The sequence below is a fragment of the Anabas testudineus genome, chromosome 9 (genome assembly GCF_900324465.2).
Source record: "Anabas testudineus chromosome 9, fAnaTes1.2, whole genome shotgun sequence".
Taxonomy (NCBI): Eukaryota; Metazoa; Chordata; class Actinopteri; order Anabantiformes; family Anabantidae; genus Anabas; species Anabas testudineus.
The window spans coordinates 4,252,839-4,274,407 of NC_046618.1; the positions used below are offsets into that span (position 1 = coordinate 4,252,839).

General features: G+C 42.1%; 2 protein-coding genes across 4 annotated transcripts in view; both read right to left on the reverse strand.

Moving 5' to 3' along the window:
* Nucleotides 1-11,226, reverse strand: part of tet3 (tet methylcytosine dioxygenase 3) — a 33,917-nt gene extending 22,691 nt beyond the window's left edge. Inside the window, exons 1-2 of one of the 3 annotated variants that reach the window (XM_026343619.1) lie at nt 5,504-5,961; nt 4,721-4,780 (exon numbers count right to left, since the gene is read on the reverse strand). Coding sequence is in view for 1 of the 3 variants with exons in the window: in XM_026343616.1 (XP_026199401.1) it covers nt 10,846-11,211 (366 nt within the window). In the remaining 2 variants the exon portion in view is untranslated. Of the gene's footprint in view, nt 1-4,720; nt 4,781-5,503; nt 5,962-10,845 lie in introns of those variants that run through there. The other 2 variants (XM_026343616.1, XM_026343621.1) reach the window with 2 other exon arrangements.
* A 3,498-nt stretch (nt 11,227-14,724) lies between these two features.
* On the reverse strand, nt 14,725-21,569 carry ap3m2 (adaptor related protein complex 3 subunit mu 2). The gene is made up of 9 exons (XM_026344112.1): nt 21,434-21,569; nt 20,256-20,540; nt 19,965-20,136; nt 19,281-19,418; nt 18,904-18,989; nt 18,550-18,683; nt 18,194-18,401; nt 17,834-17,978; nt 14,725-16,267 (listed from the first exon to the last, which is right to left on the reverse strand). Exons 2-9 carry the CDS (start codon nt 20,526-20,528, stop codon nt 16,167-16,169), a joined length of 1,257 nt encoding a protein of 418 aa, XP_026199897.1. The 5' UTR covers nt 20,529-20,540; nt 21,434-21,569; the 3' UTR covers nt 14,725-16,166.

Sequence of the window (21,569 nt, forward strand, 5' to 3'; positions counted from 1 at the left end):
CATATCACAATCATTCCATCTCTCTGTATATGGTGATTAAAGCACTCTTAACATCTTGTTTTTGTTATTTAAGGCATACCCTTGCTATTACTTTCTTCTGTTTGGCTGTTTTTCTCTTTTTGTCTTTGTTTAGTTGTCATCTGTCCACCCGTCCACAACTACCCCTCACCCCCCCACACCTCTGACCTGCTCCTAGGAAGGATAGATTGTAGTGTGTTTGGGTGTGGATTGTAGTAACAAGTGTAGGGTATCAAGTCTGAGTCATACCTCCTGACATTCGGCACGTGCAAGTCAGCACGAATAACCCAGCTGGGGAAGCCCTCCCCCCCTTCCTCCAAGCCCCTCCTTTACCACTCCTGACAAAGAGAAAGGGAGGAGTGGTTTGGGAGGGAAGAGAGAAAAAAGATGGAAAGGTGGTGATGGGTGGGAGGCTGTTTTAAGCCTGGGTGGAGCCACTAAAAAATAACGATGAGGAAGAGGAAGGGGGGCTGTTTCTAAGAGATGATTCTTTGTGCTTACGGTTTGGGACATTAAAATAAGGAGGTGAATGTTATCAATATACAGAATATGTTTTCAAATGAAGAGAGTGGCTAACAGATGGATGGAAATAACTGAGTTCAATTTGTTCATATAATGGTTCAAAGAACACTGCACAACTACCTGACAGCATAATACACGCCAAGTCATGAAAAAGAGCTGACCAGACAAACCTGATTGGACAATGACGTAATCATTAACAGAATGCAGGCATTACTAACACCAGAGAATCACTGAACGATTATGTGGTGAGATTTTGGAAATAATATTTAGAGGTTAAATCATATATTGCTCAGGTTTGAGAAGGAAAGCAGAGAGAAAGCAAGAGAAACCTTTCTCAGTCCTGCATAGTGGCTGTGTGCCAGCCTTGTCTCTCTCAGGACTTGGGCTAAGATTAGCTTCCCATATGTTCAAGTCAGGCGTAGCCGGGCTTAAAGGGCCAGCACTTGACTGTGGCAAAACAGAAAACCCTTAAACAGTGTTGAGGTCAAAATTTTAGATTATTAATATTATATTTCTATCATTTTATATTAAAGGCAGGTTCCTAGAAAAGGATCACTAGATGTTAGTTTGTTTTTCTAATGTGAAGTATTTGAATAAGAAGTATTCTGTGCTTTCCTGAGGTACTAGTTGTTAACACTGTGTTACATTATAATCACTTCAACCTTCCACTGTTTTGGATATATCAGCCTACAGTGTATTCATATGTTCAGAAATCAATATTTTCATGTGCGTGTTTCAGCAGTGTGATGAAAACCCGAACAGCTGTGGCACTGAGTTGCATAAAACCTGGCAGTGTCTGGAAGCAGTGGGATTCGGGATTCTATAAACTGTATGCCCAGTGGGAGCAGCAGAGCAGCCGCCAGAAAGGCGAGAGTTAAAGAACTCCAGCAACAGCTGAGGGCTCCTCCCCCTGTCTTTCCATTCATTTTTTATTAACTGCGGCACCAGGCGGCTGACAACCTCCCTCCGACATCAAACACAGATACCACTAACAATGCCAACAAGCCACCAACCACAGCTCATCGTGCCATTCATGCGATCGATCCGGTCAGGGCTAAGAGTAGTGTAAATCCAGCAATGTTCATTGGTATAGGAAGAACCATATCAGGACAAAGAGTGTGAAAATGGACATCTGATGATTGTCATGAATTAAAACTAAAACATGGCAAGTCTCTATACAGTATAATAATGAGATCGTGCACGTGAGGCAATTGTTGGTGACTACGGTAGAAACATTCAAATGTCCCTAGGAATTAAATTATGTGGGTTGTTCTCTAGTCCTTAATGTTACATTGTTAAAAATGTCCATTTACAACCACTGAAGGAAGGCTGAGTGGTAACCACCTGCACCTGCACTACATGTGGTTCACTGTTGACACAACAGTTGCCCAGGGCCTGGTAGCAACCAGCTCTTTTTGGGTTTGCATGCAGCGGTGTAGAGGATGGTTAATGGGTAAGCGGTCACCTTTTAACTTACAGACAATGATTCACCTTCAAGTTAATTCATATCTTCTTCTTCTCTTTCGGCTTTTCCCATCAGGGGTCGCCACAGCGAATCATCCTTCTCCACCTAACTCTATCATGTGCATCTTCTACCCTAACACTAGCCAACCTCATGTCCTCTGTTAAGACATCCATATATCACCCTGTAGGTTAACAGCATCGGTGGCGGTCGTTGTTAACCCGGGCCTCGACCGATCCGGTATGAAAGTCTTGTGAATGATTCGCATGGTTATTTTGGCAATTTTTACGCCGGATGCCCTTCCTGACGCAACCCTCTCTATTTATCCGGGCTTGGGACCGGCACAGAAGTCACTGGCTTGCAACCCCTATGGCTAGATTCTTCAAGTTAATTCATATAATTAGTGATAATAGGATTAAGGAACAGTAGTATTAAGGACATACAATAAATAAATGCTTCTCAGGACACAGAATTTTGTTTATATTTTTCTGTTTATATTTTTGCCAGCATTGTAATCAGGATTAATCACATGAGCCCATAACAACATGAAGTCAGACACTATTCAATGCCAAAAACTGACCAGAAACAGTTTAAAAAAATGCAAACACATTACTTGTAAGTCTTGTTATCTTGTGTCGGTCCTTCTACAGCTCTGTTAAAGATTATGAAACACCCGTCACTATTATCCAGTATCTTCAAACAAAGAGTAATACACTAGGAGACACGATGACCTTAAGATTATGAGATAAATGTGTCTGTATCCATTAGATCATTAGCTGTGTGTCATGGCATATGGTTAACTGGGCTGCATTTCTTTACTGACTTAGTGGAAACACTGCGGTAAATACACTGAAAGCAAACGGTGAATGGAAGAGATGATGTCAAACCCTCCACTTCCCGGGTCTGTACTATATACCAAACCACTTACTACACAAATACACACACGTGTATGTAGTGCCGGCTAGTTGGTCATGTGACCAACCTTGAATGCCGGACTTGAGCTAAAATTAAAGCAATGATGTCATCAGACATTCAGTGTTGCCACGGAAACTAGGTCAGTGTTAACCCCTTGTGAGCGAGGCTGGGGATTCCACGCAGGGCTAAACATGTGATTAACAAACGTTCCATCTGCTGTCACGCACTCGGTGGTTCGAGTGTTTCTACTCTGCTTTTGACTCTTTCCCACCACTGTATCGTGTGAAGTTCATCTAGTGTGTAAAGAGGAAATCCTGTGTATGGGCGTGGAAAAAAAATCACATACGTGCAAGTTTGTCTGTCTGTCTTGTGACCTGTTGTGGTAACCTCCTAGTTCAGTTTTGCCTCCAGCAAAGAAAACTACCAGACAAACAGCGTGATGTAAAACTGAACTAAATTATTCAGAGTGCTGTAGAGTCACTTTCTAACCATGTCTGCTGTCACGCAATGTTTTTATGTTCTGACATCTTGTTGTCGGAGTACTTATTTAAAATGTCAAAAATAGTACCTTGAACCTATTGAGTGCTTGTCTTTGTGTAAGCAGGAAAATGTTCATGACACAAACACTTCAACAAGGACATACACAGCAACCATGACCTCTACAAACAGGAACTCATGAAAGCCACAAAGGCAGGGAGCACAAACTTGTTAAACACGCTCAACTGCTCCTCTCACGAACAGACAGGTCAATTAATTTTTTCTCTGTGTAGCAGATGGCCGTATACTTATCCTTTATAGATAAAGAAACTTGATGGGGATTAAATAAAGCTTAGACATAAATCAGTATGTAAGTAGAACTAAACTAAACCCATTCAACACGTTTGCAATTGACTGTTGACTGTTATGGAGATATGTCCCCGAGTCGTTTCCACACATATATACTTATACACTTATACTGTTATAACCCTGACAAACGTTTGTTATGGCGCTTAATAAACTCTAGGAAACCTCACTGCTCAAACTTCCTTTCCACATAAACACACAAGCGTGCCCCGACTTGGCAAGCTCCAGAACAGCAGCTCTTAGCGGCCACACGCCACAGGTTACTACGCCCGACAATCAAACACGTACGCATGCGTGACCCACTAACTTTTACTCTCTTTACCTCATTTGACTCCAGAACCTAGGAGAACAAGGACGGCCCCCTGGCTCCTGAGCCAGCGCGCAGGGTTCCTCCTCCACCCTCCTACTCTCCTTGGTCTCTTGTATCTACACATGCCTGGCTCTGGCACCAATCAGCGGGTAGCGTGGGACACTTTAAACTCAAGATGCCGCCACTTGATCACTGAGGCGCTCGGCTCACTTGGACATAAAGCCGAAACAGCTGATTTAATGTAGTCGCCTTCCATGCAGGGCAACTCGGATGGGAAGACAGACGTCTGTCATGTGTCTAACACACCTTTATTCCACCTTTCAATAATATCTGGGCTAATTTAACCATATTATGTCTTCACTGAAGAAAGCGGTAAATGGTGTAATGACATCCTGTCAATGATAGCCTTTTCTGATCAACAAACCCGATTCACACAAATACACACATATACAATAAAGATAATATATGTGTAAAAATGCAGGTCTGGACTGGACTGTTGATTGCCTTGGCTAACCACCACATTTACAACCCATGAGAGCCTTACTGCGCTAATGAACCAACATTTGAGAATCAAAGCAAAATGGACAGAGATTACGCACTGATGACAGAGATGACACACACACAACAGCGCGCCCAGTACTCTCTCTTACCTCAGCTGACAGTGCAGGGTTTCCCAAACAGCCTTGACTGTTGTCTTCAAAATATTCCACCTTTACAGCCATTGAACAGAAGAGAAGTGGGAGTGAGTAGGAGACAGAGATAGATGGGGGGCGGGGGGGGATAACAATCAATACAATAATGCGACAAGGGCCTGATTTGTCATTAAGGAAAGTAGGACTACCAAGTACAATATGGATGTTCTACATGCATTTTTCTTATCATTTCTGTCTTCCTCAGCAACCATCAAAAAACAGCTGTACATGCAAATCTCTTTTCTTTGATTTGTGCTCAAACTGTGAGCCGGCACTTCCCTCTACTGCTGGGACTGAAAAGCTGAGAGCGCAAAAGCAAGGATTCAATTTCAATTATAGACTTATGTAATGTCTGTATCCCAACCTGGCGCAGCCTACTTAATATATGTATTAGACAAGTCTGTATAACTCAGTTTTATAAAAACAGGTAAACAGACAAAACATGCACGCAAGTGTGAGGGGACAGGTCAGCTGACAGTAAGATGGAATAGATGGAAATGGTTCATCAATGCAGATGTGATTATTGTAAAACAATGGCATCTTCTGCTTCTCCTCTGGCACAGCATACCCCCCCACACACCACCCCCCCACCCCCTGTCTACATAGCCCCGGCTGTCTCAATTTTAAATAATATGTTTTGTCTTGTAGCTGTTCCCCAGTCCCGCCAACCTTATCCCAGCCCCCACTCCCCTACCCACCCACCCATCATTCCTAAAATAGTCTAGAGTGATGAATATTTACCCTCCAAGTCTCTGAGCTGCCTTGGTTTGTACTCCTCCGTCTGTTGTCCGAATCCCCATCAGAAGACTCCGACTCCCTCTTGTCTTCACCTCTATCCCTCTATCCCTTTCTTCTCTCTCTCTCTCTCTCTGTCTCTCCACTCTCCTTTCTCGGTCTCTCGTTCTCTCTCGTCAGTGTTCCAGCAGCCCATTCAGGAAGCCATCTTGTGTTTTTAATCTGGTTGTACATGAGCCCTCGTACGCACGTTCTCTCTCTCTCTCTCTCTCTCTCTGTCGCTTACTCTCTTGCTCAACCCCCTCCCTCTCTCTCTGTACTATGCCAATAGGTCTATCGCACACACGCTCATACACACACACTGTGATCGCTATCACTCCTTCCTCCTACTCGTTTTTTTTTGTCTCCTTCTGCATACATGATGTGAATGCCCCTTCAGCCACCCCCTCCCCCTTCTCTCCCTCTTCAAACATATACACTCATGAACAAATGTACACACACACACACACACACACACACACAGCTTGCCGGAGAGACGTCACACTAGAGATAGCACACAAAGGCAGTCTGTCCACCAATCAGAGACCAGGCTGGGCTCTGCTGCTAGGGTGAAACTGAAGGAGAGCACATAAGGGCGGTGAGAGAGACAAGGAGAGAGGGAAAGAGAGAGAGTCAGTAAAAAGAGGAGGTTAAAGTAAAAAAAAAAAGAAAAGAATCTGTGAGTGTGCGTTTGTGAGTGTGCAGCAACATAAAAGAGAGACTTGCATACAGAGACTGAGTGAAGGTGGACAGGAGGTGTGCGTGTGTTGGAGGGGGGGATGGGTTCTCTCTATGCCTGTCAATTATCTTCTCGAACTCGCCTTCCCTAAACAATGCCTCTGGTATGTGGTATCACTGAGCACCATCTGTGTCACGGCTGCCTGCAATAACTGGACTGGACTGCACAGCATGCGCACACTCATTCACACACTGAACCTCTTAGCACAACCACGCAACCCCCGCCACCCTCTGACAAGTAAAATGCACAATTATACAGCAGAGCCCACATGCTGACCCAAAGCAGGTGAAGATGAGAAATGAGCGCAGTAATGCTGGTGCACATTAAAGCTGCACAAGTGCCATAAGCTAAGTTGCTATATTGTTCTAATAGCACATACTATTAGCCATGATTGTGTTCAGTAATCTGTAAGGCAGACACATGGAAACACTACGTCAGCCTTTAATTTAAAAGCTGACAAGGCCTTAGGTTTCCTTAACAGTCTCTGTGAGAATTACATACCTATCATACTCTGGAAGCCTGAATTCATAATGTTTACTTTGTGTCAAAGATCAACTCAAGCGTGTGCTCCCTTTAAAAAGAAAAATCAGCGCACATACTTGCCAGAGAACTGAACATAACCACAAATGCCAAGAGGAAATGGTTTTGTCCAAATCAGCAATCGGGTACCTCTGCCTGGATGCATTTCTGTTCCCTCTTAAAAAAAACTGTCATTGATCAGCTTTTGTTAAACGGGAAATTAAAGAAAAACAAAACAGTGCAGCCAAACAGTGTGTTGCGATATGGGAAACACCAAAGATGTGTGAGCGTGAAAGGGCTGCTGAATTAGAAACCTCCGAAAGACAAGACAAAGTCAGCGAAAGTTCAGGCAGTCTGGCGAAGACAAAGTAGATCGAGGCAAAACGGACAGATAGCAAGAGGCAGACAGAGGCACAGAAACAGAGGAGGGAATCGAAAAGGGAAAGGCAGCTGAAATGTGGCGCGCTGAGGCGATACAGCCACACGATGACACAGCATTTCTTGTGTCTGTCTCACGCTCTCATATGGCAAGGGAAATCCCCTCTGCTGACGTCAGATGGGCCACGTGTGTGTATGAATGTGTGTGAGTGCGTGTGTTTATGTGTGAGCAGGGGCGTGCTTGTGGTAAGCTGGACAGCGATCTCGGCTGCTTGGCTTCAGTGTGCTTCGTTACAGGTGTCCGGGGTAGTTACAATACTTGATGCAGTAAACGTACAGCCAGCGTAGTCTAAGCGCAAGCGTTTCAGTAAAGTGAGCAAGAGTAAGAGAGTGGTTATGATATCACGCAACTGGTGACTTAATAATAATGATTTCAGTGTAAGTGTAGCAAGTAAAAACTAGTGCGACAGTGGAAGGAGAGGTTATTGGAGGCCTAGACATAATAACAGAAGGGGGAAGAGAAAATAATACAAGCTTTGCTATATTTCACTCTGATATAAATCCAGTCTCTTAAGTAAATGCAGAATCAAAAGGACAAAACATCTATCAACTAGGATATCTCTCACTGAAGGAAACCTTCCCTCCCCCTGCAGATGTTTCCAGCCTTCAATGGACACATGGCAATCACTGACAGAACATAATCACCAACACACGTGCAAATCCCACTTACTCCCAAGCAGCATCATAATCTTGACACACGTATGCCTTCACTGAGTGTCATTTCATTCAATCATGCCCCGTCTGCTGCTGTAATCTACTCACATGTAATAGAATAGTGGTCTCTTCCCAGACCTATGGACCTGTAATAAAACCTCGCTCCTGCTCACACTCACATTCAAACATAGAAACACACCAGCCACGAGAGTGCCAGGGTAGTTTGCCTGCTATTAAACTAATTGGTGTAATTATTGGCAGTAATTAAACTAGTCTGCACAGTCCTAGTCTGTATTCTACACATGTAAACAAGTACGTTTACCTGTCTCAAGCACAGACTAGGAGTATTACTGACAGTACAGAACCTCAGTACTACTAAGTAAGAAAAGATGACGTGATGTGGAGGCAAAAGCTAAAGGGTAAAAACATTGTTTCAACTGTACATTCAATTAACAGTGTTAAAGGCAGAGTGAAACTACAAGGAGGCTTTGACTGGCTGTATCATTGCAGTATGGACTGTTGATTAATAAGAATGTTTTCGTATAAATCATAATTGGGAAAGAGGGAAATTGTTTGGCTGCCTCGGGGAAGAGGTCCCTTGGGGTCAGAGGTTTTGAAAGGCTAAGGCTGTAAACATCTATTACCCCTAGCAACAAGAGAGCCTCTGAAAAAAGGCAATGGTGCAAATTAGTTACAATTACAATTAGAAAACAAGTTTAAACAAGTGTTTCCCTCTCAGCTGCTGCACTCACATGACAAAGACATGAAATAAAATGTTTAACTGTGCTGCAATGTGTATGAATCTGCCTAATGATTCTTTATATGACCATTGCAGTTGCTTGCTGTGTTTTTTTTTGTTTTGTCTCTCATTTTATAATTGGTGACAATAGTCAACAGTTTTATTCCATAAACCACTTAAGAGTAGTGTAGTGTTTTTGGATTTGCTGATTTCATTACTGAAAACTATGGTTATTGTGCAGACCTCCATGTGTTGATTCCACATCATTAGAAACATCTTACTAGACAGGACAGGACAGGCCTGAATAGTGCTGATGAAAACCCTGACTTCCTGTTTGCTGCAACCAAACCTCAGGCATTTTCCTCTGAAAAACAATAACATGTTCTTGTCTGCAAAGGCATCTGTACCTCTAAGCTAAACCACTAGACATACTGGGTGCTGAGGAGGTATTGAGTATATATTTATTTAATTATGCCAATAGAAACTTCATAGGTAATTTTAATTGATGAAAACCTGAATAGATAGAAATGCATTACCTTTGTACCAGCTTTGCAATTGCCTGTGTTCAGACAAATCATTTGCAAAATGCTGAATGCTTCAAAAACATGACAGTAGCTGTGTTTTGGTATCACGCATTGGTCATTATTATGGTCATTCAGAATGCATGACCACCCTATTAAGGATTTCTTCCTTCTATTCCCTCTTCTCTGCCTTTTTTCTATTCATCTATTAGCATGTGGAGATGCAGTTAAGTCTCCATTCTTTGGTTGTGCTTTAGTAGCCATTTCTGTTTTTGTCTTCCTTGTCCTCCTCCAACACTGCTGACCATTTACTGCATTTTCCCGTCCTCCTTCTTGACTCAACAGCCCATCCCCCGTGTTTAAGACACTGGTATACATACAAACACAGAGTCACACACAATGGGTTCGTACTTCCATTAACACAAGTGCACAGTTTAAAAACCTGCACTCTTTCTCTTTCTTCACACACCCGCACTCACACAAATACTGGATGCCCTAAGGTTAACCCCCACTCTAATTCTAAGCCTCAGAGGTCAAAGGACAAAGCACAGGCAACGGCAGGAATTCTCCACTGCTGCTGTTTGGTAGCTTTCACAGTCTCTCAGCCACGCAAACACCCGCACACACAGCCTACTCACAATATGAATAAAACTTTTCATTGGTTTGTCTTAAGGAGAATATTAAGTGATATGTGCAACATTTGAAAAAGTACATCTATTTATTTACTGCATTGACTTTAGTGAAGATAGTTTTCTGTGGGTTAACTCCTCTGTTATTCTAACAGAGACAAAAGACAAAGCTCAGATATCTACTTTGCATACATTAGTGTGGGTGAACACAGGCCCACTGGCTGCTTTATGACACTGCAACACTTCTGTTTGAGGTTACTTCACAGGCTGCAGCATGTGTAAAACCTCCTATATATTTAAAAGGCCATAATAAAATGAGATTGACATATGATGACCTATGATGAGGGCTAGTTTCTGCAAAAGCTGAGGTAAAGTGGCGTTGTCATGAGGAGAAATGTAAATGTCATTTTCAAATACATTGCCACATCCGTTCACATTACACTGTGTCATTTGCCATTTGCTTATGTAAGAGAAACGGGTCGAGGCTTGACACATAAGGAATGCTAATGGTAACACTAGCAGCTATAATAGTCTGTAACTGCAGCAAGTGAATGGATGGGTGGGTGGATGGATGGATGGATACACTCCCTATTCTATTCTGGTCTGCTACTCAAGTACCTTGAGTGTGGCCCTAGAATACCACAACCAGCTAAAAGTAGTATATGTTTGTATGGTAAAAATCCTGGTGTAGGTGTTTTAGGTGGCTTAAAGGAACAAGCAAATACTTTGTACACAAATAACGCTTAAAATAGTCTCTCATGTTGGGAAAAAACTAACCAACATTACCTGCACAGTCACCAGCATTTAGGATATTTGTCCACATAACAACAAACCCTCTTAACTTCATATTTGACATAAGTCTATTTGAATTTTTGACCTACAAATGCTGGCATGAGACACTCACAAGCAAGCATTCAAAATGGTTATTTTTCAACTGGAGAAACTGTTATTTTTGTTTTCTGTGTTCTGTGTTTTTTGCCATTTCTTTGTCAAATATATCATATTTCAATCCAACAAGAAAAAGCCTAAGACTGTAGTTTTTCCAGAAAAGAAATGTAATGATCACTAACCTCCCACTCGTTTTGTCGCTTCTTCAGCTGTTCACATTTGCGGAGCTTGCAGATCTGCTTGCCTGTCTTGCGGTTTAGGCAGTTTGCACAGGAACCGCAGTTCTCTTTGCGTAGACAGGGAACACAGGCCCCACATTTCTTCCTCCTTTTCTTCTGGAGGTCAACAGTGGCATCAAGGGAGGCATCGAAGGGAGACAGAGAGAAAAGCCCACCTTGCTGGTGTTCTGTCTCGATATATTTGCTCAGAGGTGACGTCTGCTCTAAAGATTTCCTATGCATGGGGAGAGACTGAGCTTCATCTGTGTCCTTGGAGAATTCATAAATGTCGTCAGGTGGCGGACCGGGCCATGCTCTTGGTTTAGGCATTGTGACTGTCTTGCCTTATGTGTAATCTGTCTCTTAATTACGGAGACTTAAAAACCGTGGATAAATACAGCTATGTTTAAAAAGTAGCATTTAAAATCAACACCAGATACCACCCAAATGTACAATGATTAAGTGGTGTACTTGCCGTAGTTTGTCTGGTTCTATTAACAGTTCAAAAAAGCTTCAAGCCCCTTCACTCTGTGGTCTGTTGTCGAAGAAGTTACCGTTCATCTTGTCTTTCAGGCTGACAGATCTAAAAACGACCTCATTATTAGATTGTGTTCTTGGTCATCCAGGTGGGCCAGGGGAATCTGGGAGGTAACTTCCAGCATGAAGTCCATCTTTCCAAACTACCCTGAGGAACGGCTGATGATTCCCCGGACCTGGGATGTCATGGCATGGTGTGGGCACCGTCTGGAAGTGCACAAGGCAAAGACAATACAATTAATACTAGAACACTAGAAGAAAAGTATTACTACCCTTTTCCTTTTTAGGATCATAATGGCCATGCTGAACAGTTATTATATAACAGGTATTAAGAAGACATTAGTCATTAGGACTTAATCATTTATCAGACTAGACCAAACATCATCACTTCTAAATGTTAATGTAGTTACAGCCTATAGTTGGTATAAGTGACAGTGTAAGAAATGAAATATTAGATGCCTTGGCCTACACTGGAGTCAGTCTGGCACCTCTGATTACTGTCTGGATACGGTCTGGTTTCCAAACACAGCTGTCAGTGCTGTGCATCTAGTTGGCTCATAGCCACACAGTCCTACGTGAGCAGTTTGAGAACATAGTGTTTTAATGGCAGACCCCACATAGACTGGGGGGCCTTATGTGTCCCTCAATGAAAGACGGGGGTTCTGAGTTGATGCCAGGGACAGTCCTCTTTGTCTTGTGGTCGCACGCTCCAGTCAACCAGCAATAAAGTGGATTGTGCTGAGGAAGCCCAGTGTTGCTTTGCTGCTGCATGTCTCTGCACACAGCAGTGCAATGGAGGATTCACGTTACCTAGAGTAAACATGTGGGGGACCTTTCTTTAACATTACCCAGTGGGCTTCCACATGGAAGTACATTTATAATTATTACACATGTGAAAAATGAAATCAGATATTTATGGGAGGATGTTTCAAGGCGGGAAAGTGGACTTGTTGCAACACAGCTAATTGTTGCATTTTATCAGATAATGGAGAACAAACTAGTAAAAATAAAATACATGTACTCAATAACAAAATACTGCAATGTGACAAAGTATAAAGGCCACTTGAAGATGTGTGGCGCAAAATGTTACACGGTAACTATTAGCTTGTTACTTTTAGCTTGCTAAGTGCCGCCTGTGTTTCCATGTTTTACAAGAAATAATTGTTAAAGCGTTATAACAGCGAATAATGGAAGTTAGCAAACATCTTAACTAAGTTTAAAAAGCTTACCACAGAGGGCTCCATGGTGTAGCTTATAATTTGTAGTATGAGGTGTGAAGATGACATGAGACTAGAAGTCCCTACCTGTCCACTTTAACAGTAATGCGCTGATGAATGCTAATGTACATGCAGGCAAATGTGTGTCTTCAATATATAAGAGCACAGCTGGTTTGGAGAGCACAGCCCTGACTGCCTGCTGCCCTCCAGTCGTCCATCAGGGAGTGTGGATCCAGCAGCAGACTGCGGACTGTGTCTAACTCCGAGCCGCTGCCGCGTCCACGTGGTTCCCGACGGGGAGTCCGTGCAGCCCGCGGCGATCAAAGCTCTCAGAGCCGGAGCAGCGGGCTCCCTCAGATTTCCAGCACGATAGTGTAATCTGCAGCATTAGAGCTGTCACACAGCACACTCGGCTAATTGCCGCAGGTGACAAAAACAGCACTTTCCCCGATGTGTGAATACACGTTCAGATCTACATCCACAACACAAGTCAAACTCCGCCAATAAAACAGGTACCAGTAGCATCCGTAACAGCTTAGTTTCAAGCAGCGTTTTATGAAATGTTAAGATTGATAAACAGAGACTGAAGTTGAGTTTACCCACAACTATGAAACATGTGCAGCGGGAGGAAACCGTGAGACGAGCTGCAGCAGCGGTGGCTGGGTCTTTAAATGCCTCGATCCTCCTCTTCAGTGACAAAAACACTAATCAAAAGTGTGTGGGAAAAGCTAACAACAAGCTCTTAGCACCAGAAAAAGTAGTTAGTAAAGAGCTAAAACACTTGTCCACTCGTGCACAGAAGGGGAGAGGGAGGAAACACCTAATGGCTTAATGACATAACTTAAAGCTAGGACTGCTTGATGGTGCTTCACATGGGGACAGAGAGAGAGAGAGAGAGAGAGAGAGAGAAAGGACTCTTCAGGAAGGGTTAAAGTCCTCAGTAAATTATGGAGTGGAGTCCTGCCAGCTGGAGCTGGGTGGGGGGGTGAGGGGGGTGCTGACGTCACTAAACATATAGTTCAAAGTTGCCCCTGGGACACTTGGGTCATCACTCACCATGAAATGATGAGTGATGACTTGTGTGGTTCCTTCATGACGTCTTCAATGATGTACTCTGATGTACAACAGTCGGGCGTATGCAGGCTCCTGTGATGTCATGCCTAGGCTTTTAAACCAGATGTTATGATGTCATCACAGGAACGGGCTTCAGTAGCTTTTCGGTCTGAAATCATCCCCTCTGGCCACATGTGGCTCGCTCCGTTCAGAGAATGGAGAGCAGCGGCCCCCGCTGACAGAGTTCAGGTATCTCAGCTGTCTTTTCATCACCCCCTCATCATCATTATTGTCGTCTCCAAATGCTGAAAAGCTGTTTTGTAGGTCTGTGGTGGTGAAAACGAGAACTTGAGTACGTTCAATAGTGTAAACCAAGAGACCTGGGAGGAACCTGACAGCGAAAAAACTTTTTGTCAATTGGGGAACTACCTCAACTGAATATGATGTAATATTAACATTATTACAATGTCATGATATGCTGAAGTAATCCTCCCTCTGAGCTGGAACTTAATGACCAGTGAGGCTATTAAAATGATCTTCAGTTCATATTGTTTCACTGAAGCAGTTTCTAAAGTTGGTGGCAAACACGATCATGTACATGATACGTCCCAGCAAGCTGCGCACAGTTATAGAAAACAGAAACGACTTGTGGTTTCACTCTTCTCACAATTACGACTTCAATATCTAAATTCTCAGATGAAGTTCCATCCTAACCACAGTGTTTCCTGAGGTTTTCAGCCCACCTTGCATCTATTTGTGGTTCCTGGACTACAACCTTTATGCGTTTGATATTTGATAAAACATGCCACCCTGACATGTTGTACATTTACAGAAAACACTAATGAATTACACATCGACTGGATCACAACGTGGCCACACTGCAGTGCGCAGACACTGCTCACCACATTAAAGTGAAACACTGTTATGAATATTCCATCAAACGTTCATGCATCAAAAGTTAACAGAATCATTTCCAAGTGACCTGATGCAGCATAACACACATTCATTACACTCAGAATTAGACTTTTCACTCGGCTACAGCACATCAAACCTTTATTTTTAGACACTCCATTGGAGGCTGTTTAACAAACAAACAAAATGAGGTAAAGACAAAATGCAAACGTTCAGTATTTCTTCTGAGGTACGTGGCCATCATACCAAAAATAAAACATCCTATAGATTTGATATGACTATGGTGGTGGGTTGAATTCAACAGAGGCCCAGAGGCACGCATGTATCCCACTCACTCTTTATCCTTTCATGTATCCAGATCAGTCCAGTTGCCATGGTGACATTCATAATGCTTACATGACGTATGCAAACAGACATTAAAATGCACATAATACAGTTTCTCTGACTGTAAGCACTGTGTGAAATCTCCTTTGATCCTGTAAACCACATTCACAGGACCTAATGATAGTGTGGGGAAATATTGGACACAAGACATTTCTTTAGAAAATGGGTAAGTTTTAGTTTAATAAATAATAATTAAAGATGAATAAAACAGGCAAACGTGTGCCTGAAATCCCCTAGGAAACCTTCCTGGTAATAAACAGCTCAAACAGCTTCAGGAATGTCACATACATGAAAAGGAAATGTTAGTACCAGCACATGTAAAAGTGCAAGATTAAGGACGGTTCCAGTGTCACATTCTCATATGTCAGTGTACGGACCCCAGTGCTAAAACAAACAGATGCTGGAAGAGGGAATCAGAGAAACGGAGCAGGAGGAGAACACATACAGTAACCAGCAGTTCACAACAGAGACTCTGTGCATCACAGGTGACTGCAAGAGCAATGGCAGGTATAAGCTGTTACAGCACTTCCACATAGTCAGTCACTAGTTTCTTGACTTTTAGCTTAATGGAGGTCTTCACAGGTCCACTCAGTTCTGTGGAGTCGTCATCTCTATTTTTAATATTCATTTATTCACGTCAGATGGGGGTTGGCTTGTGTCGGGTCCAAAGTTTTGGACCCGTGAAGACCTCCAGCTCAATGTACTACTGCACTGTGAGAAATCTCTTGTTTGGAGTGTAAATACTAGTTGCTCACACACACAGTTATCCAGATAAACATTTAGATACTTAGTGGAAAAGTGGAGGATAGATCCCTGTTCTGCTCACTGCCTGTTCTCATGTAAACTGCTTGGGTTTTGTTTGAGCTCAGCATGACTAGAGAAGATGGTGTTTGTATGTATATGCAGTATGATGACACATATTCATTGGGATTAATTAGGTTTGGCCTGGGTTCAGCTTGGACAGAGATGGATCAGTAAAAGCTTCTGACCTGTTTGTTGGACATTTAAGCTTTTACATAAGTGATTTCTGTGGGAAATTATTCATTGTTAACTGCTACAAGAGCCTTCAATTTGAGTAAGGAAATCCTGAAATGCATATACACAGGGAATGTAGAGACTCCCCTTCCCCCAGCAAATCTCCCTTCAGTCTTTTGTTGGTTTGGTCCAGTGGTCACACAGTCTTTATGTCCGGACCTGGAACTTTCCAGCCTTCGTCATGTACTTGATGCCTTTGAAAGGTTTATACTTCTCACCGTACATGTCCAGTCGATTCACCTTCAGCCCTGTTGAAGGCCACAATCACCATTAACTTATTAATACATGAAGAAAATACTATAACACCAAAATATGCCAACATTAATACACCACCTCACTCTACATCAGTATCACTCGTACACTTTACAGTGGAAAGCATGTGATAAAAGAGTGAAATTGGTGAAATTTGAAAAGGAGTAAAATGACCTTGTACGGTTTTCAAAGATCACTAACTATATACACTTAAGAAAAAATCTGATGCTCTGCAGAGTGACTTAAACATAATGGTGAAGGAGAGAAGTAATGATGGAGAAAGCAAAGCTGTCTGAAGCACTAAATCAATATAAAAGTGCTGTGTTGAAATGGTTCACTGGTTAAACATATAATAAGACATAAATGGCGACATCTGCTGGCCAAACCGAGACACTGCATTTGTATGGGTGAAGTAAATCAGATGATAAAACAATAAAACCCCATACAAGTGTATGGCAGACCATTTAAATTTAATATCCCTGATCACATTAAAGATATAGAATATTGCACTTTGACTAGTTGAAATTAAAAAAAACTTATAATTCAAGTTATCTGCAATTGCATTCTGACCAGTAAGAATGACATTTTAAGATGCACTTACATTTTTATTAGTCACAATTCCTCTGCAGATATCAGAAATGATACCAATATATCTGACTAGTCAAAACTGCAGTTGATAGAATATAGAAGATATCAGCAACTACATTTTGAATAGTCATAATTCCAATTAAAGATTTCTGTAATTGCATTTTGACTTGTCAGAATGACATTGAAGATATCTGGAATTCATTTACAAATAGGTAAAGCTGAATTGTAGATTAATTAAATTAGTCAATGAGCCATTCGGACTAGTCAAAATGTAATTACAGATATCTTTAATTGGAATTGTGACTACTCAAAATGTAGTTGCGAATATCTTAAATTACAGATTTGACTAGTCAGATTATACACTGCAGATATCTGTAATACTTTGTATATGTTGAATATGCCTGCCATAAGAAGTGGTCTAGATGCTGTTACTATTGTCTTGTTTAAAAACACTTGAATTATCAGAAGGATCAAGTTTGAACAGACTTTATTGTATCTGTTTTTAAAATACTGTGTTAAAGAATGAGCATCCTGCGTTCAGAACATCTCTGATAAGAGGCACCAACTGGGACTAATCTCACCTGTGATTGTCTACAATGTAGTTTTCAAACATCAATATTTAATATCTGCTTTCTGATGTCATGTGGACATTAGAAAGCTATATAATATATTATAAATAATATAACACTGCATTTAGCACCATCTAGTGGACCCTGTGTCACTGTGCTCACAGAACAAGACAGAATTAGATAGTGTTCACCAGAGGTGTTCACACTAAGTAATCAGATTCTCTTTAGTGTGTAGGTTGAGCCCTGCGACAGCCCTATGTTATCTTTTCTGGTGGGTTTTGCCTTTGCTCCAGACCGAGAGCCTAGACGAGATGTATTACACCTGTACAGCAATGAGAGGATTCCTACATGGACACAGTTATGACTGTGTGATGATAAGTGGTTAGCATGTTTGGGTGTGTTTACCTGAAATGGCCATCTGCTGGATCTTGAACTGGATGTTGATGGTGGGGTTCTCGTCAGGTTTGGAAGCACCAGCCTGAAGGCTCATGGTGCCTTTCAGACTGGGAAGCTTCTGTGGATTGATCTTGCCAACATCCCATGTCAACAACTGACCAAAACAGAAAACATCAAGATAGTAAGGTGGATCACTTCCCTGAGATCACTAGGGCAAAAGTCACCCACACAGTAACAACAGAGAATGACAGCAAATAGTGGCATTTTGGTTTCTTGAGAAGATGTTGTGATTTTAGGCCTATTAATATGTGCAGCTTCAAACGGGTCTCTAACCACAATTTAAAATTCCCATGTTCATGTACACAGTACCTTTGTGACTGGGTCAAAGGTATATGTTCCCTGGGAGGGGTTGAGGTTGGCATTGAGGACACCTCGGGGCAGCTGGCTGCTGACTAGGACCGACTCCACGGCCTTGCCCATGGTCTGTTTGGGTCCCAGGGTAAGGTCAAAACGTCCCTGGGAGCTTCCCTCCCGGAAGGTGATGTTGTGCTTAACATACACTGGAATCGCTACCAGGCTGAAGAAGAAGCAGCACAACACACACAGTTATTTTACTGATGTTTTGTGATCATGTTGTATGAAAACACAGGCACTATGTAAGCAACTACTGAATAAAAACACATCAATAATATGTCTCTGCCATAATGTCACTGAGAAACACTGACTTCTGAGAGCTGACGTGGTAGGAGAGTAACCGGAAGTTTCCATCAGGAGGGATGAAGGAGAGGATCCGCTCTGCCTCCCACCGCTTGAACCGAACACACGGATGGAAGCTAACATCATCCAGCAGCCGAGGATTCTGGGTCAGAGAGGAAAAAGGTCAGGATGGTTTATGGATTAGTTTAATGAAGTGAGTAAAAATGACAGATTGAACATTTAGCATTTAACTTAAAGCAAACCAGCAACTGGTTCCAACAACTCCACCATGTTAGCCTGGATCCAGTGAATACATACAGTTAAAAAGGAGCTTGTTAAAACTACACAAAAGGCATATAAATTATAGAAAAGAGGAAACCCACCATAAATGATAGGGTGAGGTCAGGCATGCCTGTCAGTTTCACACACGCATCAATAACTCCCTGAATTTCTGCCGTAATAGTGGAGCCTGAAGAGGAATATTATGTTATGAGAGTTAATATGAGAAATTGCCAACAAAATATTAGGGTGAGCGACTTTTTTTTTTTTGGATGCACAGTGTATATTTTTCATCTCATCAATTTCTTGAACAAATTCTAATATTAATTCAGTTCATGTTAATGCAAATAAACAAATAAATCATAAAAATCCACTGGGATATCTACTGTCAATGCATTAGCTGATCTGTGGAACACATCAGCTAAATATTTAATCAACTGCACAGAGAAGTGTTAGACGAGCAGGTTTTTTAGAACAGCACCTGATTTATCAATGATGGCATCGATCTCTTCCACCACATCAAAATAGGCTTCATTGTTGGTGTATTTGACCCCAGTGCGACGCCATGGCACCACTGACAGCTGGCCTGTAGGGAGCTGTTCACCCACATTGGTGCTGCCTGGAATACAGATATTAACCAATGTGAAAGAGCAAAGATGTTTACACATAAGCTTCTAAGACAGAAAGCAGAAATCAGTCGTTATATTCTGTCATAACTTACACTGACTGTTGATACTGATTCTTTATAACGCTGACTGAATGCATTAGTGACTTAGCGCTGGACTTTGCAACAGTAGGTCATAGTAAATTGTTTTTTCTGAATGCGATCTCAGCTTTCTAAGTACTTGGTTTGAAGTGATGTGTTGTCTGATCAATATAGAAACTTACTTCTAATGTATATGCTGTACATAACACATTACTGTTATTAACAGCAGTGTCCACAAGCTACAACTGTTTTGTATACAAGATGCTAATGGGCGTTAGCTTTGCACTTAAATACCTCAGCATCGTAATAACCATGTCATAATGCAAATAACTGTAAAACCCGAAGAGACTACAACGTTAACTCATTTGTTCAGCACCCTACATTTACACATTTAACCAATCCAGTAGGATCGTCTGACACATTTCAAATTTTCCAGGCACTGTGGGCGCTGTGTTGTACCTGTGATAGTGTTGACCATTGTGCGGAGGATAGTGGGGGGCTTAATAAGCTCTTTAAGGATGTTGGACTCTGTGGCTAGTGGAAAGCCATTGTCCAGCATCTCTTCCAGTAGTTCATAGACCACGACTACATTATCCTTGATGGCAGCTTCTGTGCACACTCCAAAATAGTCCTGAGAACATAGAAAACAACCAGGACTTGGGTATATGAGGTTAAATATGGGTCACAATATTGAGTCATGAATGAGCTTATTCAAAACTGTAGTGAAAATGAGACAGAAAGTTCCTGAACCTGGAAAGTGTCGACAACTCTGTGCAGAAACTCAATGACGAATAGTGGTGGCACCTCACTCTGGATGACAGCCACAAAGTAGATGCGATGCCTGAGCACACTGATAAGGTAGTGGTGTGGTGTGGGGATCACAGGTGGGACATTCTCTGGCTCAGTGGCCCGCTCCTGAGCCTCAAAGAAGTAGTCACACACTGAGCGGCTGACCACGCTTTTCCAGTGCTTCTCCAGGAAAATGTCCCCCGAGGCGTTAATAAGGAACAGGCTGTGGATCATCTTGGCTGCAGGCTGACAGGCAAATGAGAGAAACAGGAAACCAAAGCATTTCAAATGACCAATTTTAATATACGGCATTGAACAAGAAACAAGAAACAAATAACTGATTAATAACTGATGTGCAGGGATTTATGCACTCATACCAGAAAGCTTGCTCTAGTTTATTCGAGTAATCCAAGAGAGTAACAGTGATTCAACAACACTAATTGCTATAGATCACTCAATCTGTGTATCAGCTAATAATTTGCATTATTTGTTATTTCAGCGTGACTAAAATATAAATGTCTGAACAGTTCAATAACGTCTGAATAAAGTCTGGCACAATCTTTGAACAAGACCTACATTATAAAGGTGTACAGCAGCTTATTGGAAAGGCTGAGCCCTCCTCCACTCACATGACACATTTCATGGTGGATAACAGAGCTCCAAAGAGCTCGGTTATAAAAAGTTAAGGTCTAAGTGTTCAATACGTGTATATTTATCATATAAGTTAGGATGTTCCTCTTGAGGGGAGAAAAGCTACAGTACGACGGTTTAACCATTAACGTTAATTAAGTCTTAGTTAGTTATGGTGGCTGGGAAATACGACACCGGAGCTTTCATTAATAATGCGCCAAGCTATCGAGTTAACACTTGAAATGACCCCTAAAAAAGCCTGAACAAACTGCAGTTACACAGACTGACTCCCGAAATCAAACATTTCGAGAAGTAACTAGCTATGTCGAGGCGGAGCAGTGGAGGCCTCGTCTGCACAGGATGCTACAGCCTCCTGCCTCAGTCTTATGACAGAGGAGAAGCCTGTCGCCTGGTACACAGGATGAAAATACACTCAAATAACGACGCGGTTCTGGCTGAAAAACACACCATATGTCACCGGAGCGATACTTGCATGACAACCGACTTACCAAAGACAATCTTTTACGTTTTCGTCTCGCCTTTCACCTTTGCTTTTCACAATGAAAGACCGAGCAGCCGTCGCTGTTTCCAGTTAGGTGGAGCAGATCCTGAAACGACAAACCTAGTGGACTAACGCGAACCAAT